We start from the raw sequence: 15,301 nt of genomic DNA on the forward strand, positions 1-15,301 counted from the left end.
ATCATCAGCTATCTATGTTTTTATCACTTCTGCTTTGGACTGGCTATGCCTACGCAATTTTCCTATGCAACATCCTTTTCTGACATTAACAAATAAAGCATGACTAAATGTAGAAAAGTTGCATAAGCGGCTGGCAAACACACTGGATTGAAATGTGGAAATTAGAAGAGCAAATGGCTGGCAGTGCTTATTTATAAGACCTGAAATTGTGTTCGAAGGCCGGCAAACTCCTCCCCGCCCCCCAGCATTAGCTTCCTTCTTTTGGGGAGTAATAGAACGGGAAAATACCCAAGGGTTGCTCTGAGTCAGTGTAATGCTCTTCCTGCTTTCTTCTAGGTTCTGTCTTGTGTGCTGGATCCTCTGTTGCAGATGTGTACTATGTCTGCCAGTAACTTGGGGTCTGCTGACATGGCAACCTTTATGGTGAATTCACTTCATATGATGAAGACAATGCTGGCTCTGTTTGAATTCACAGATAAAAGGCTAGAAATGTTACAATACCAGGTAAATGTCCAAAGTCAATCTTCTGATGTTTTCTTTGCCATTAACCATTAACAGGGAATAAATACAACACAATCTTCTTAAATGTGTGTATCCTCACAGCTTTATATTTAAAGTAAACACTCTGGTGCATGCAGCCACAAAAAAAATCATTAATGGGGGTTAAGAACCCCGATGCAGCAAAGCAGTGAAACGTAAAAAGCTGAGCCATATTTGCAAGCTGTTGTTTTTTTTTTTTTTAAATGACAGCGCACATAAATTGCAGTTGCTATCCAGTGGATAATTTATTAGATGGATTCTTCATTTTTAAACATTTTACATTGTAATTAGATGAAATTCCTAGATTTTTCTAGATCCAGCTATGAGATGGGTGGGAGGAGCAGGTATCATTGAGCTGTGTTTGGCAATAGATGGTTGAGTTACAGACTTTATCTGGTTATGTTTATCCTACAATTAACTTTACTAAATCATATTTTTAGCAGCCTATTAAGCTGAGATGCAAACAGGTTTTGGGCTTGCAGCACCATGGTTTCTTCCTTTGTTTTAGTCATGATTAAACCAAATGAACCACTACGTCCTAAAAGTTCTGATTAAATGTTTTGTTGTCAAAAACACAAAGTGGAGATTTGGTTTTGGGTGAAACAAAACCTAGGAGGATCCTGGTGTTATTTCACAGTTAGTAGCACAAGATTAGGGTACATCTTCCATTCTCTCCCCCCTTCTTCCAAGTGATTTATCTTCAGTCTCCTGCATTCCAGGCTTCCCAGTGTCTTCCCTCCTGTCCACCCTTTGAGTAGACAACGTCAGAAAGCAGACATCACATGAGCAATTAGCACCTTGCTTTTAAGGTGTCAGCCCTTGAGGTAGATCAGACTCCAAAGGGAGGGTAAGGCTGTACTTTATTGAGGTAAAGTATAGTAACAGAATCTTAAAGACACAATTATGTTTTATGCTTTATTCACCCTGTTATAGCCCAATGAATCAGGAAGAAATCTGCCTGAGATTCTTCTATCTTTTTTCCTGGGACTTAAAGAATATTCCTACTGTTTTTGCTTATATAACAGTTCTTGTCTATTATGTAACATTTCTTGCCCATTTTTCTTAAGGTCATCTTCCTGATTCTTTACAATAAGGTACAATAACATTCTCTTAAAAGCCTGACAAGGATTTTCTCCCTTCTTATACTAAAGAGAATCTAGGGGACAATCAAGGGTTTTTTTTTCTTAACCCCATGGTTTCTTAAAGAGCTAAGCTGATATTTATGTAATGGTGGTTATCTCTGTACTCTTTTACACTTTCTCTGACTCCTCTCAGCTGCTAATGATATCTGGGCACAGAAAATCCCACCAGCCTCTTTACACTCCAATTTTTCCAATACCATTTTTATCTCCCCTGATGATGTCAGCAAGGAAACATTGGGTCTTGACTTTGTCCTGCTCTTACTCCACTCCCCCCACCACCAAAGTAACTATTTCAGTTTTTAGCCAGAACAAAACACTCATATTTTGTCCTATATACTGTCTAAAACATGCATATTTCAATCTGGCCATGGGTTATTTCAAAACAGCTGTTGGATGCATAGAAGAGTTTGCCCTTCCCTAACTTTAATTGTTGTTTCCAAGGCCAGACAAAATGCAAAGATAGGAAGCTACCTATGTAGACAATAGAATCCTCTAACTAAACTAAGATACTATCCGAACAGAGCCTGTTGTGATATTAAAAATAATACATACAATGAATTGTTCTCAGTACTGACTCTAAAACATACTTCTCATCCATTTTGGAGAATAGCAGTCATTTACAAGTAAGGTTACAAGCTGAACATGCATGGGTTTGATAAAGATTATGTCCATTAGTGAAAAATACAATTTATCATTTATGTATTCCTCTTATTTCTTCTTTGGCAGTTAATTTAACAATATTGTTGCATTTTTTAAATTAAAAAATGTGCATTCTTCATTGATGTTTGCTTCATCTCCAAAGACAGGATTCAAAAAACATTTCACTATGGAATTAACTTTCTGACTAGTCAGGTTGTGCAAAATGCCATTGCAATACGCGTAGGATGATTGGGAAAAAATAGTACAATTCAAAACATCATAAACTCCAGCTGGGAGATTGAATTTACATATCCATAGACTCATGGCATGTAACTTACACAAACTCATTACCAGTTTTTTTAAATTAATATATTACATATGATAACTGTAAATACTTTGCAATAAATGAAAAATTCACTGTCTTTATTTTAGATTGAAGCACATTTGGATACCCTTATAAATGAACAAGCTTCTTACGTATTAACTAGAGTGGGTCTAAGTTATATTTATAACATGGTACAGCAACACAAGACAGAGCAGGTGAGCAATAATTTTGGAAACTATCAATATCAATACTCATTTCTGACAAGCCTCTTTTTATGTGTTTTGCCTAACATTTAAACTTTTCATGTGAACATCTTTAGACTGCAAAATATATTCATGTTTAAGAAACCTGCTACCATCCCCATCAGCCTACATTTGAGTAACATGTTCAACCATTAGGAATGGTTTATAAGCATGGATGTAAGATACACCATTCTTCCTATTCCTGGAAGGAGCCAATGGGAGTATACAGCACACTAGCCAAATGGTTCCGTTTCTTAGCTATTTAATAGATAATTATGACGTGCAAATACTGTCACAGTACTGAGTAAGTGTTACTGGATTGCTTATTTTTGATTGCATATTTGTGTTACTTGGAAACTCCTATGGCTGTTCAGCCAATATTTCCATTCAATCAGATACCCTGAACTGCAAATGTAAATCTACTATATTTAGTTAGGATCTAAATAGATACTTCAGAATTCCTGGTTTCTTTTTCTTTAGCAGGAAGGATAATTCTTTCTGAAAGTCTTAGTTTCAAAAAGGAGTTTACGTGTATGGCTATAATTACATAACATGCAAAACCCATCATACTGTTTCCTTTCATGGCAAGCAATATTTTGCAAAACCCAGAAAGAGTAAGAATTAGTAAGCCAAAGAAATTAAAGGCATGAGATAAGAAGAAAAAATAGAGCTAAATTTGATTTATACCAACACAATTCATTATATCTCTCCATATGTTTTCACAGCTGCCAACTATTCTTGTTGAAGCATATGAATACATAGTAATACATTACCCTTTCTTTAATCCTCTCTCCTTTTTGGGGAGCTCACCAGTGCCACCCAACTATAATTTGTATGGCTTTTTCCTTTCCTTCATGGCAATTCTATGCTCTTACACAGCCATTTTCTGCTTCTTTTGATAAACATTCATTCCTTACATACTGTCTACCATCTTTCTGCTAAAATTCATATATAGTATAATGTTGCTATTGGTTTTTCCATTCTAATAATAAACATTTCCCCAGGTTTCTTACGAATAATTTTGAGTCCTCGGCTAACACTGTAATTGTGTACAAAAGTGCACGTACTTCATGCCCCTCCAAATACATTTGTTCCATTGCTACAAGCATTCTTTATATGTTTATCCATAAATACCTTAAACAATTAAAGGGATGTCCTTTATTCTTCTGAATACCCTACTGAGGGCCTACTTGATGTTAAACCATTCACTAAATATTCCATTTATGTTCATAGATACTATATTTCCATCATGGAAGTTTAACAACCAGCCTTCAGCTGCACACTCACACAAAATTTTCCATAATTCAAGCCCGTTGCTTTTTCTATAATAAAATAAAAATAAACTCTTTTTTATATTCACACTCATGGATCTGAGGCACTCTGTAGCATACCACTTTTGTGTCTGTTCTAAACAGCATTCTGTAACCACTTTCCTTGTATCAATTTTCATTCTTTGGGGAGATTACCTTATTTGTTGGTTTATTTATTTAAAACAATATGTCTGCCCATCTTCTGGGTGGCTTCCAATCTTCTAATCCATTTTCATACACGGCTTGTGCTTTCTCTTCCTGCAATATTCTACTTTCCCTCTTTATTTCTTTCACTTCTTTTCTTCTCTCATCCTTCACTAATATATCCAAATAAGTATACATTTGTAAGCTAGTGAAATCATTGCTTTCAATTCGACTTAGAATCCTTGCTTGTTGTAGCACATTCATCATAATTGCTAGAACTGAGTTATTTGTTTTCTCTTAACATTACTTGCATTACTCCATCAGTGAGTTATCTTCATGCTCCTTTATAGGAACAATATATGATAGAGCATTTTCCTCTATGTTAGCATAAGCATGGATGACAAACAGGAGATATTAAGGTTACGATTTCACAGAGGCAAAGTTTACATATTGAGATAAATATAATTCAGAATTTCAGAACCAGTAACCAAGCAAGTTCTTGTTGGAACAGAAATATCTTAAAACTTTTGAAATTTTGGTTAGAGACAAGACCCAATTTCATGTTATCAAAATTACTTTGGGTAATATACCTACAAAAACATTATTAATCAGTGGACTTATATGTCAGTTGTCCTCCATAAAGTCAATAGCTAGCTATTTAGCACTCTTAATTTGGTTTTCTTTCACCAGATTAGTAAATTACTCACTTCAAAATTTGATCTAGAGATTTGTGGCACCTGCCATCTCCAAAATTCAGTAACTATAATCATTGCATGATTCCATAAATATCCATAGCATGCTACAGTTTTAGGGCTTGTGGCAAAGTAGCTTTTGGTTTGATTTTATTAAAACACTGATTCTATGTAATTATTCATTTATTTATCTCTGCTTTAATTTTAGGGTCCCTTGGCTAATGTACCCAGTATGGATTCTATGTCATTAAAAGCTGCAATGGTGAGATAAATCATTTTCTCTGTTGTACAAGAGAAGAGAGGAAAACTGGGATAGGATTTTGAGAGTGGGTGTTTTAGTTTCTTTGTCATTGTGTTATCACTGTTTAGAAGATGCTTCTCTAGATACAAGAGGGCTAATTTGTATTCCAATGTGTTTTCGATCTAAAATTTTAGAAATAAAGGAAAGGAAAAAAAACAAAAACTTTAAGTGTTCTTAAAGTTCAGTTCAGGATTTGGTTGTTTTTTTTTTTCTGTGGGTTTAATAAATAATGGAAACCCTGGGGAGGGGGTGTGATATTTCACTATAATGTAAAGGAATTTTATAACTTAATTCTTCACTCACTTCTAGTTAATCCACTACAGAACAACAAATTTTCCTGTGATGTTAAGGAGGACATGACATTGATTCAGATTTCATGTTCATTTTCATATCAGTTTTCCCCCCCAGATAAGTTATTTTGATATAGTACATTTGGTAGTGTTTTATAACATGAGAGACTTCAGAAATTGCATTCTAAGGCAAAAGTTGGAATGCGTCACTTCAAAATATGTTTAGGTTTGACAGTTGTTGATAATTCAAATTGGAAAAAAATAATAATTGACATGTATAAACTATAAAGGATTACAATTAAGGAGCAGGGGTTTTTTTTTCTGTGAGGGGAAATTAACCCACGTAGTGAGGAGCAGTGACTAGAATGAGGCAAATGCGAAGAGAGAAAAAAGAACAAGGCTGGACTGACTCCCTTTCCTCATACAAAGAGTTGGGCTAGTGTGAAACATCTCCATGCTACAGCTTAGTTTTGGTTGAGGTATATTGGGGGTCAGCTTTCTTTTTGTGCATCCAGATTCTCCCTTCCCTGGAGCATTAGAATACTTTTGAAGAGTGTTTGGCTCTAATTCTTGCCTTCTGAGCAATGGGCCTGTCTTTTGAGGACCACACATTGATTAATATCTGCCTTTCTTTGTGTGACAGGTCCAGTTTGATCGTTATTTGTCTGCTCCTGATGGCCTGTTAATGCCACAGATAAACTTTCTCCTGAGCACAGCTGTTAAGTAAGTAAAATGTTTCTTTCTTCCTTTCTTTGACAGAATCAGAATTCATTGTTTTCCTTTGCATGTGACTTACATAAGAATCACAGTCAAAGGCTTAAACATAAGGGGGCTGATTTGGGGACTAAGCATGTTTCAAGTGCCCTTGACTGGCCAATGCACTGGCGGATGACAGCTTACTGATTCAGTCGATTTTTGTTATATGAGGCAGGCAGCAGGACCATTTTGGAAACATATTGTTTGGCTGAAAGACTCTTCTTTTCAATGGGTGCAATACTTTTGCCAGGAAGTTGATTGTAGCCATCTTTTGTGTTTGCTTGCATAGCTATTTTACATCTAACCATTCGTTTGAGGAATAAAGGGGCTGCAGCCACATGTTTAGCTGCAAATTGTATACTGTTCCAGTATAGAAAAGGGACATGGGTGTGGGGGGGGCAATCCCAGAAGAATGATTAAACTGATTGCTACAGTTTATTTCCATCATCATCATTAAAAGGTATGGGTGTATACAAATTCATAAAAGAAAGTCTTACTCCTTGTGGCTGTTTCAGAGGTCAAGGCACAACTTTTGCACTGCTGCCAAATAATTGGGGGAAGAGGTTGGCCCCAGAAATCACATAACTTTGCATTGTGTAGAGCCTCAGACCATCCTGCCATTGCTGCCCAACAGCATCTGCCTTCTGCCTACAGCAAGAGGTTGTATTCATTTGCAGTGAGTAGAGGCAGGGAGCTATTAGGATGGCCTTCATTTTTTCTTCCTGCAAAGAAAGGGGACAGGTTCTCGCTCATCAAGGAACTTTCTATGTTTATTCTGTTTATTCTGTTATCATCAGTTGTATATTTACATGTCTAATTCTGGTTGTGTTTTAGACAACAGATAATAAAACAGTCCACAGAATTGATCTGCCGAGCTTACACTGAACTCTATGCAGCTGTGATGAATCCTGATAATGCTTATAAAGATCCGGAAACTATATTATATAGATCTCCTCATCAGGTTCAGTCGCTTCTCTCCTAATCTTATCGCTCCAAACCTGCCTTTTAATACGCTGACTGCATTACATGAGAATGGACATAACGCAACTTTGAAACGGGCAAGGACAACTGAGTTTTTTCTTGCAGAAGACTGTTGCTTGGATTGCATGTAATTTAGCTGAAACCCCACTGACTTTTTTTTGGTGGGGGGGAGTTTAAATTGTATTGCTGGATAACAGCTTTGCTGCATGCCAGCATTTAAAGTAATTTATTACAACTTGGGAAAGCTTTGTCATAATTCAGATTACTTTTTATTATCATGGTAAAATAAATGGTGGAACCAAAGCATTTTCTTATTTTGGTGATTGAGCCAGTATAGGTATTGTCCTGCTATTTTTCCTTCAAGAGTTTTTAACAAATTATATTGAGCCTATGTACAAACCACATTTTAGTTTATTTGATTAAAACCCCAGTGCTAATACTCCCTGTTTTTTTTTTTTTGAAAAATATCTTTTCTTATTGATTTAGTGAGTTAAAAAACCAAAAATTTAGCAAACTCTGGTAGGAGTAATTTTTTGGGGAAGAAGGACTAGATTCCATGAGTTTTGTGTTTTTAATAGCACTGGAGATTTTCAGAAATTTTATTTTAAAAAATCCTACAAGTTGTATCCTTTCTATAATCAAGTATTCAATATGCTAGCAATGAAGATTAAAAAAAAAAACACTTAAAATTTAAAACCATTAATACTATTCCAGATTTACGGACCACTTAAAATTTAAAACCATTAATTCTATTCCGGATTTACGTACTTTCCGTTGGCCCTCAAAACCTTTTTATTTCATCAAGCCGGGCTGGCCTAATCTCTCCAATTGTGTAATTTTAATTTGGATTTTTAAATGGGGGATTTTAACTGTCGAGCCAAATTGTTTAATATATATTTTAAATTGTTTTTTAAATTTTGTATTTGATGTTTTTTACTTCTGGCTGTTCACCGCCCTGAGTCCTTCAGGAGAAGGGCGGTATATAAATTTAAATATTAAATTAAATTAAAATTAAACTATTAAAATAACTAATAAGATGCAGCTGAAGAGAAAGCTCTCAAGCTCTTTCCTGAAAGCCAGAAGAGAAGATTGAAAATGTGCATTCTATAGTTTAAGAGTGACACTGAACAGGTTTCACAAATGTTATATGCTGTGCTCAAAAAGCAGATTTTTATATTTGTTTGATTACCTCAAAATATGGAGAGATCGAATACTTTTGAAAACACATGATTCCTTTTTTCACACCATGCACCTTTTTCTCTGTGTTAAAACCTCTCTTGGTACCTACAAGACCCTCTTCTCCCTTCCATTTTTTAATCTGTAAAGGATTATTTTATTGTCAAAATTAGTAAGGAAACTGGCATATGCTTCAAATTAAAACAGAATTTAGTCTCTATCAGCATTTTTAGTAAATAAAAATGAGGAATGGAAGACCAGTGAGGCCTCTCTTTAGGAATATGCTTACAATGGTAAAAAAAAGAAAAGAAAAGGCACAGGTAGATTCAACTGAGCATTGATAATATACGCCTAAGGCTTTAGAAAAGATGGAAAGCTATATTTTTGCTAGCTTGCAAAAGTATAGCTTTCCATCCTTTCTAAAGCCTTAGGTGTATATTATAATAAATATTAATGGGTAAGCCCACATAACGTAAGTAAATATTAATGGGTAAGCCCACATAACGCTAAATTCTGTGCTCATGGCTTGCTCTTCCAATGTGCCGATTCATCCCCAAAATATTGGAGAATTGAAGATCTTATGAGAGATTATGCACCGAAGACAAATTACTTGTGTGTCCAATCACACTTGGCCAATAAAGAATTCTATTTCTACTCTATTCTGTTGAATGCCTTCCTGGAAAGTCTGTTCTTCGCCTTGTTGATCCTTGGTGTAATTCTGTGCTGCCTAGTTTGAAAATGCTGGGATACATTCAGTGGTGGGATTCAACCTGTGTAACAATCGGTTCGCTAAGCGATGTGCTGGAAAACAGCTCTAAAACTGATTAAAACAGCTAAGGTGCGGCAATCCGCTCTGCCACGCCTGTCAGCTGGGCTTCAAACAAAGGAAATATAGGTCAGTATAGCACAGAGGTGGGCAAGCGGGCCCACCTGATTGTCGGAGCGAACCGGTTCGCTCTCAGCTGATTGTTGGAGCTACCAGTTCATCTGAACTGGTCTGAATAGACTGAATCCCACCCCTGAATCAGGGGTGAAATGCTCCCGGTTCGGACCGGATCGCCCGATCTGGTAGCGATGGCGGGTGGTTCGGAGAACCGGTAGCAAAAATCCCTCCCCACCCCCACGCCCAGCTGAGCCACACAATCATCAGAGGCTTTTTTTTTACTTGAAAAGCATTTTTTCTACAACCTCTTTGGCCGAAAAAATGCTTTTAAAAGTAAAAAAAAAAGCGTCTGCCGATCAGGCAAGTCAGCTGGGATCGTCAGAGGCTTTTAAAAGCATTTTTTACAACCTCTTTGGCGGAAGAGGTTGTAGAAAATATGGTTTTAAAAGTTAAAAAAAAAAAAGTTGGCCATGCCCACTCAGTCATATTACCCCACCACCACCACCAAGCCACGCCCACAGAACCGGTAGTAACAAATTTTACATTTCACCACTGCCCTGGATTCATTTCCAAGTACAACAGATTCTCCAATGCAGACCTGTAACCTCCTCTGAACACAGGAGAGTGAGGGTGATAAGAAGGATTGGTCTGGTTAATGAAACCCACCTTCCTCTTCTCTGACATTAAAAGTGGACTCTTTTCTGGATTATTATGCTTCTCAGCAAAATTGGTTAAAGAGCACTAGAATAGTTTCCATTGTGTAAATGTTCTTTAATATCATTTGGGATGTGATGAAGAATTTTACAAAGCTAAAAGAACAATTTTAGACGTCACTCTAAATTTCATTTAACAACTGAAATGTCTTTTTAAAGGATTCTGTGCCATCTGCTAAAGTGCATTTAGTTATGTAAGGACCCCTGATTCATCCAATCCACATTAGGGTGATTTTCTGCTTCATTTCATACTGCTTGCAAGCAGCAGAGAATATTGTGCTAAAAAAAAGCAGAAAAGTTAATATAAGGATGAAAAGGTATAAGATGCAAAACTTACACCCAGAGTAGCACTTCTCTATTCATAACTTTGGAAGTATAACAGAGTTGGAAGGTAGTCCAACCTCTGCTTAGGCAGGAAACCTTACACCATTTCAGAAAAATGGTTGTCCAGTCTCTTCTTAAAAACTTCCAGTATTGCAGCATTCACAACTTCTGGAAACAAGTTCTTCCATTAATTGTTCTCATTGTCAGGAAATTTCTCCTTAGTTCTAGGTTGCTTCTGTCCTTAATTAGTTTCCATCCATAACTTCTTGTCCTGCCTTCAGGTGCTTTGGAGAATAGATTGAATATTCAATAGTACTTGAAATAAGTGCTATTTCTTGTTGAAATACAAATAAGATTGCTATTTTTAGCAGGTTGCTTGTGAGAAGCCCTATTATATGCAGGACATACTGTCAACAAATATAGGATAAGGCAGCAATTATTTCCATGGAACCGATAATAAAATTGGGTTAGCATCGTATCACAGTAATGTCAGGGAATCCAATTTGAACTTGAAATAGAAGTTATAAATGTGCAAAGACTTCCAAACCTTTGTTCATAAACTTCTACAAACGAAACTAAAATCTTCAAGGTTATTTTAACATTTGAACTAATACAGTTCAGAAAATAACAATATATATTTCATACCAAAATAATATACCATTTTTTGCAATGCCAAAAAAAAAACAAAAAACCAGGAAAATGAAGTATTCCCTGAACTGGGAATATTATTGATGTAGAATGCCATGTTGATTGTACATAGGAAGAGGCAAAGATTCTCAACCTGTACAGTCTCATGATCCCTGAAAATTGTTCTGCCCCAGCTCCGGATTTCCGAGGATATTGACACACACCAATGGTCCTTATCAAATTTATTAAGTAACAAGAATAAGACCGGCAAAGGTTGGCAACCAGCCCAGAAAACAAGATATGATAAACCAAAATACTCTGATAATAATAGAGTTGTTTCCAGCAAGAACGCACTAGCTGCGTGCGATTTAAATAGGCTAAGGGAGTGGCCAATTATCCTCAAGCCCTACTCTCGAGTAGACCTCCTCCTCCTGAGTAGCCACTCCTGCCTTTTGGCAGCCCTGCGTGCCCGAGCATTGAGGAGAGGCTCCTCCACTTCGCTCTCTCCACTTGAAGGAGCCTCTGGAGGTTCTGAAGGCCCTGGCTGAGTCTCTGCCTCTGGCACCACATCCTCTTCAGCCTCCTCGCTGTCCGACACGAGCGCTAGCTGTGCAGGCTGCTGGCGCGACACCACACCAGCCTCTTCTTCATTGGGATCAGCCACGATCCACACAGGCATAAAATAACTCTTATCACTTACTTTTAATCATTGAATGTTTATCTATATATTGTATGTATTCTCTGACTTTGCAGCCCTACAGTTGAGCACAGGTCAAATAAAAAGCAAAGCTTAGAGAAAAAAATTATTCTGCCTATGCGAAGCTGCTCGGCTCTAAAAAAGCATGGATCATTACCACCCCAATTCCTTGGAAGCCCCAACCCAGTTTGAGACTCTGGTAAAAGCATTTTTCTTAAAAAGTTTTCAAAGCTAAAGGATGCTAAAATCCCAGGTAAGGCCGTATAACACACAGACATAGTCTGCTAGATAAACAATAAAAATAGCTTATCCATTTTATTTCTGAGCTCCTGTTATATGTAGATGAATATAGTTCATGCTGCTACTTTGCAAACACTTGGTATCCCCCTTTTAAATAACAAAATATAGAAACGGGTGGATTTTGATCCCAACTGGCAAGAGACATTTGGGCATGATATTGCCAGCCTTAAGTTTCTTTTCATACAATTGACCTGTCCCTTGAGAGCTTTAGGAGTGGAATTTCAATTTCATGTACAGGTAGTCCTAGACTTACAACCACAATTGAACCCACAATTTATGTTGCTAAGTGAGACATTAGTTAAGTGAATTTTGTTCCATTTTACAACCTTCCTTGCCTCAGTTGTTAAGTGAATTGCTGCAATTGTTAAATTAGTAACACGGTTGTTAAGTGAATCTGGCTTCCCCATTGATTTTGCTTGTCATAAGGTCACAAAAGATGACCCCGGGGACACTGCAACTGTCATAAATATGAGTCAGTTGCGAAGTATCTGAATGTTGATCACGTGACCATGGGGATGCTGCAATGGTCATAAATGTCAAAGATAGTCATATTGTTTTTTCAGTGCTGTTGTAACTTTGAATGGTCACTAAGCGAAGTGTTGTAAGTCGAGGACTACCTGCCACAATTATATAAAGAGTTAGGATCCAGAAAAGTTGTTAGTGTACCTAGAGCTGAAGCTTAGCTTGTGAATCTCCTGTTTGTGGTGGCGCTGGACAGTAAAAATAAAATGCTCAATTGACCCTACCACACATTAGATTTAGCAGGAAGAAATTAGGAACCTGCTGCTGTTTATAGTGTTTGAACAGACACCAAGTCTAATCAGCCAAAGAGTACCAGCTGGTGATTTTTTCAAACAAGACATTTGAACTGATTTGCACCGTGTGGCATCCCAAAATATCTTTCTGTGAAAATAAAGGCCTCTGGCTCAGGAGAAACGGCTCCTAATAGAAAGCAAGATTCTTCCTATCCCAGGCATCCCCCGGTCTGCTAACTTCTGTGTTCTGAGGAAATTGATGGAAGTGTTGGTAAAAATAACTGCCCCATCCCACCATAATGAATTTTATTCACACCTGCTTTTAAAAAGTTCTTAAAAGTATTTAAAAGCTTGTTTAGTTGTTGATTTTCCTGAATAAGAAGTCTTGAAATCAATACTATCAACTAGATCCTATTCAAACTTTACTAACTTTGTATAAGTCAATACCATGCAGTGATTATTATTTCACGGCATTATTCTTAACACTCAGCTTGGGTGTATTAGCTGCTGGTTCTCTGACACAAAATACAAAACCAACTAAGGAGGTCCTATACAAACTTTAATAAAGTGTATCCATCCATCCAACCAGCCAACCAGCTGTGTGTATTAAGTGCTTCGAGTTCTCTAACACAAAACGTGGTACAGTCCTGCTGAAACTTCTTGATATTTCTGCAAAATATGTTTGTACATTTTTGTTGGAATTCTTGCATGTTTTTTCTCAATTCATAATGCCCAGTTGTGATTTTGATAAATGCTATGTTTTTTCTGCCAACCTAGCAGTTCGAAAGCATGTAAAAATGCAAATAGAAAAAGTAGGGACCATCTTTGGTGGGAAGGTAACAGTGTTCCGTGCGCCTTTAGCGTTTAGTCATGCCAGCCACATGACCATGGAGACATCTTCGGACAGTGGCTCTTCAGCTTTCAAACGGAGATGAGCACCGCCCCCTAGAGTCGGGAATGACTAGCACATATGTGTGAGGGGAACCTTTACCTTTACCTACATTTTTTTAAACCCAATCTCTTTCCAGCATCAGGACTCATGTAGGCTTTTTCCAGACAAAGTCTTGTCTAAGTGCAAGTAGTTTTATCTTTGATAAGGTTTTTAAATTAATTATGGGGAGGTATTTCATCAATTGTATATTGATCTACATTCTGAGAGGATTCCACTCAAGAAACAAGCTCAGCCATCTTGTTTAAGTACTATGCCAAAGCTGAAATATGCTGGCAATTTGAATAAATAAATAAACTTCAAAAAATCAGAGATGAAGTTTAAAGTGCAATTTTTATTGTTAATACAAATATGTTTCTACCTCTGTACTCACTCTTTGTTTAAAAAATAAATAAATAATGATACATAACAAAAGCATATTTACTACTGCAAAATAATATTGCATTTGTTTTACTCATTAATTTCAGTGACCTAAACAAAGTAACAGACAAACATCTGTGACTTCAAAATAAGAAAATACTTAAGCCAAATCTTTGAAATGTCTGTTGTAATAAAAATTAGTCATCTTAATTACCAACTGCATTAGTTTGTGAATGCTAATAAACTAAACCATTTCTGATTGTCTTTTATATTTGAGAAATCTATGTAAATAGGTTTTACTTGTTAAAGTCTTGAACTTTTTCTTTCATAGAGGGAAGGTTTTAGAAAGAAAATATATTTTCTCACAATTTTGAAAAGCAAGATGAACTGTCTCACTTACTGGAGCCTCTTCCATTATGAGATGATGTAGATATTCATGGGGGAAAGCGTGTGAAATTAATGATACCACATCATGATGCCAATGGCAGCTTCTACTGGATTCCTGTATATGAGCAGGATTAGATCACAAAGCAATGAGATTTACAACTTGCACTAAATGACCAAAATATCCAATACTATCAATGAGATCATGTAAGAGATCAGTGATGCTTACTAACTTCTATGGGTTACTAAGAGACATCAGTTATAAGGCCACAGTGTCTTACTTGAGCCATGTAATATTAAGTGTAGGCTATAGTAGAATCTACTAAACACCATTTGTGGACAGGTGTAATAGTTAATATTTGATTCAATCATGATGAACTTTATTTCTCTAAGATTGTGCATTACTTTTGAACTAATGATGATGATGATCAAACTAACAATAAACTGCCTAAAATCTAGTAATACTCCTGTCTCTTCAGAATATTCTTGTACTCTCTGTGATGGCCTTTTCCAACTTGATTATCTCCAGATGCCTTGGATTAGAGCAGTCATGGCAAACATTTTGGGCTTGGTACCTCAAAAATTTGGAACATGCTTAATTTGACTCTGCTGATGTGTTACACATCTTCCCACCCAGCAAAAGAAAAATAATTATTTCCCTTGCTCCCCCCGCCCCCCCCCCACTAGGCCATTCTGAATAGCAGCACTTGGCGGCAATGTTGAACTGGCCTGAAGATGAGGCTCGGGCCTTGATTTCAACCCTAGCAAGAC

At 36.7% G+C, this 15,301-nt stretch overlaps 1 protein-coding gene across 2 annotated transcripts in view; it reads left to right on the forward strand.

The window, feature by feature from the left end:
* COG6 (component of oligomeric golgi complex 6) overlaps positions 1–7,665 on the forward strand; it is a 34,088-nt gene extending 26,423 nt beyond the window's left edge. For both annotated transcript variants that reach the window (XM_034432246.3, XM_087886716.1), the window contains exons 15-19: positions 337–504; positions 2,754–2,861; positions 5,243–5,296; positions 6,269–6,348; positions 7,216–7,665. In XM_034432246.3, coding sequence (XP_034288137.1) covers positions 337–504; positions 2,754–2,861; positions 5,243–5,296; positions 6,269–6,348; positions 7,216–7,363 — 558 coding nt within the window. In that variant the 3' untranslated portion in view covers positions 7,364–7,665. The remainder of the gene's footprint in view (positions 1–336; positions 505–2,753; positions 2,862–5,242; positions 5,297–6,268; positions 6,349–7,215) is intronic.
* Positions 7,666–15,301: the final 7,636 nt, after the last annotated feature.

The sequence above is a fragment of the Pantherophis guttatus genome, chromosome 1 (assembly GCF_059756535.1).
Source record: "Pantherophis guttatus breed Tessera chromosome 1, ASM5975653v1, whole genome shotgun sequence".
Lineage (NCBI taxonomy): Eukaryota > Metazoa > Chordata > Lepidosauria > Squamata > Colubridae > Pantherophis > Pantherophis guttatus.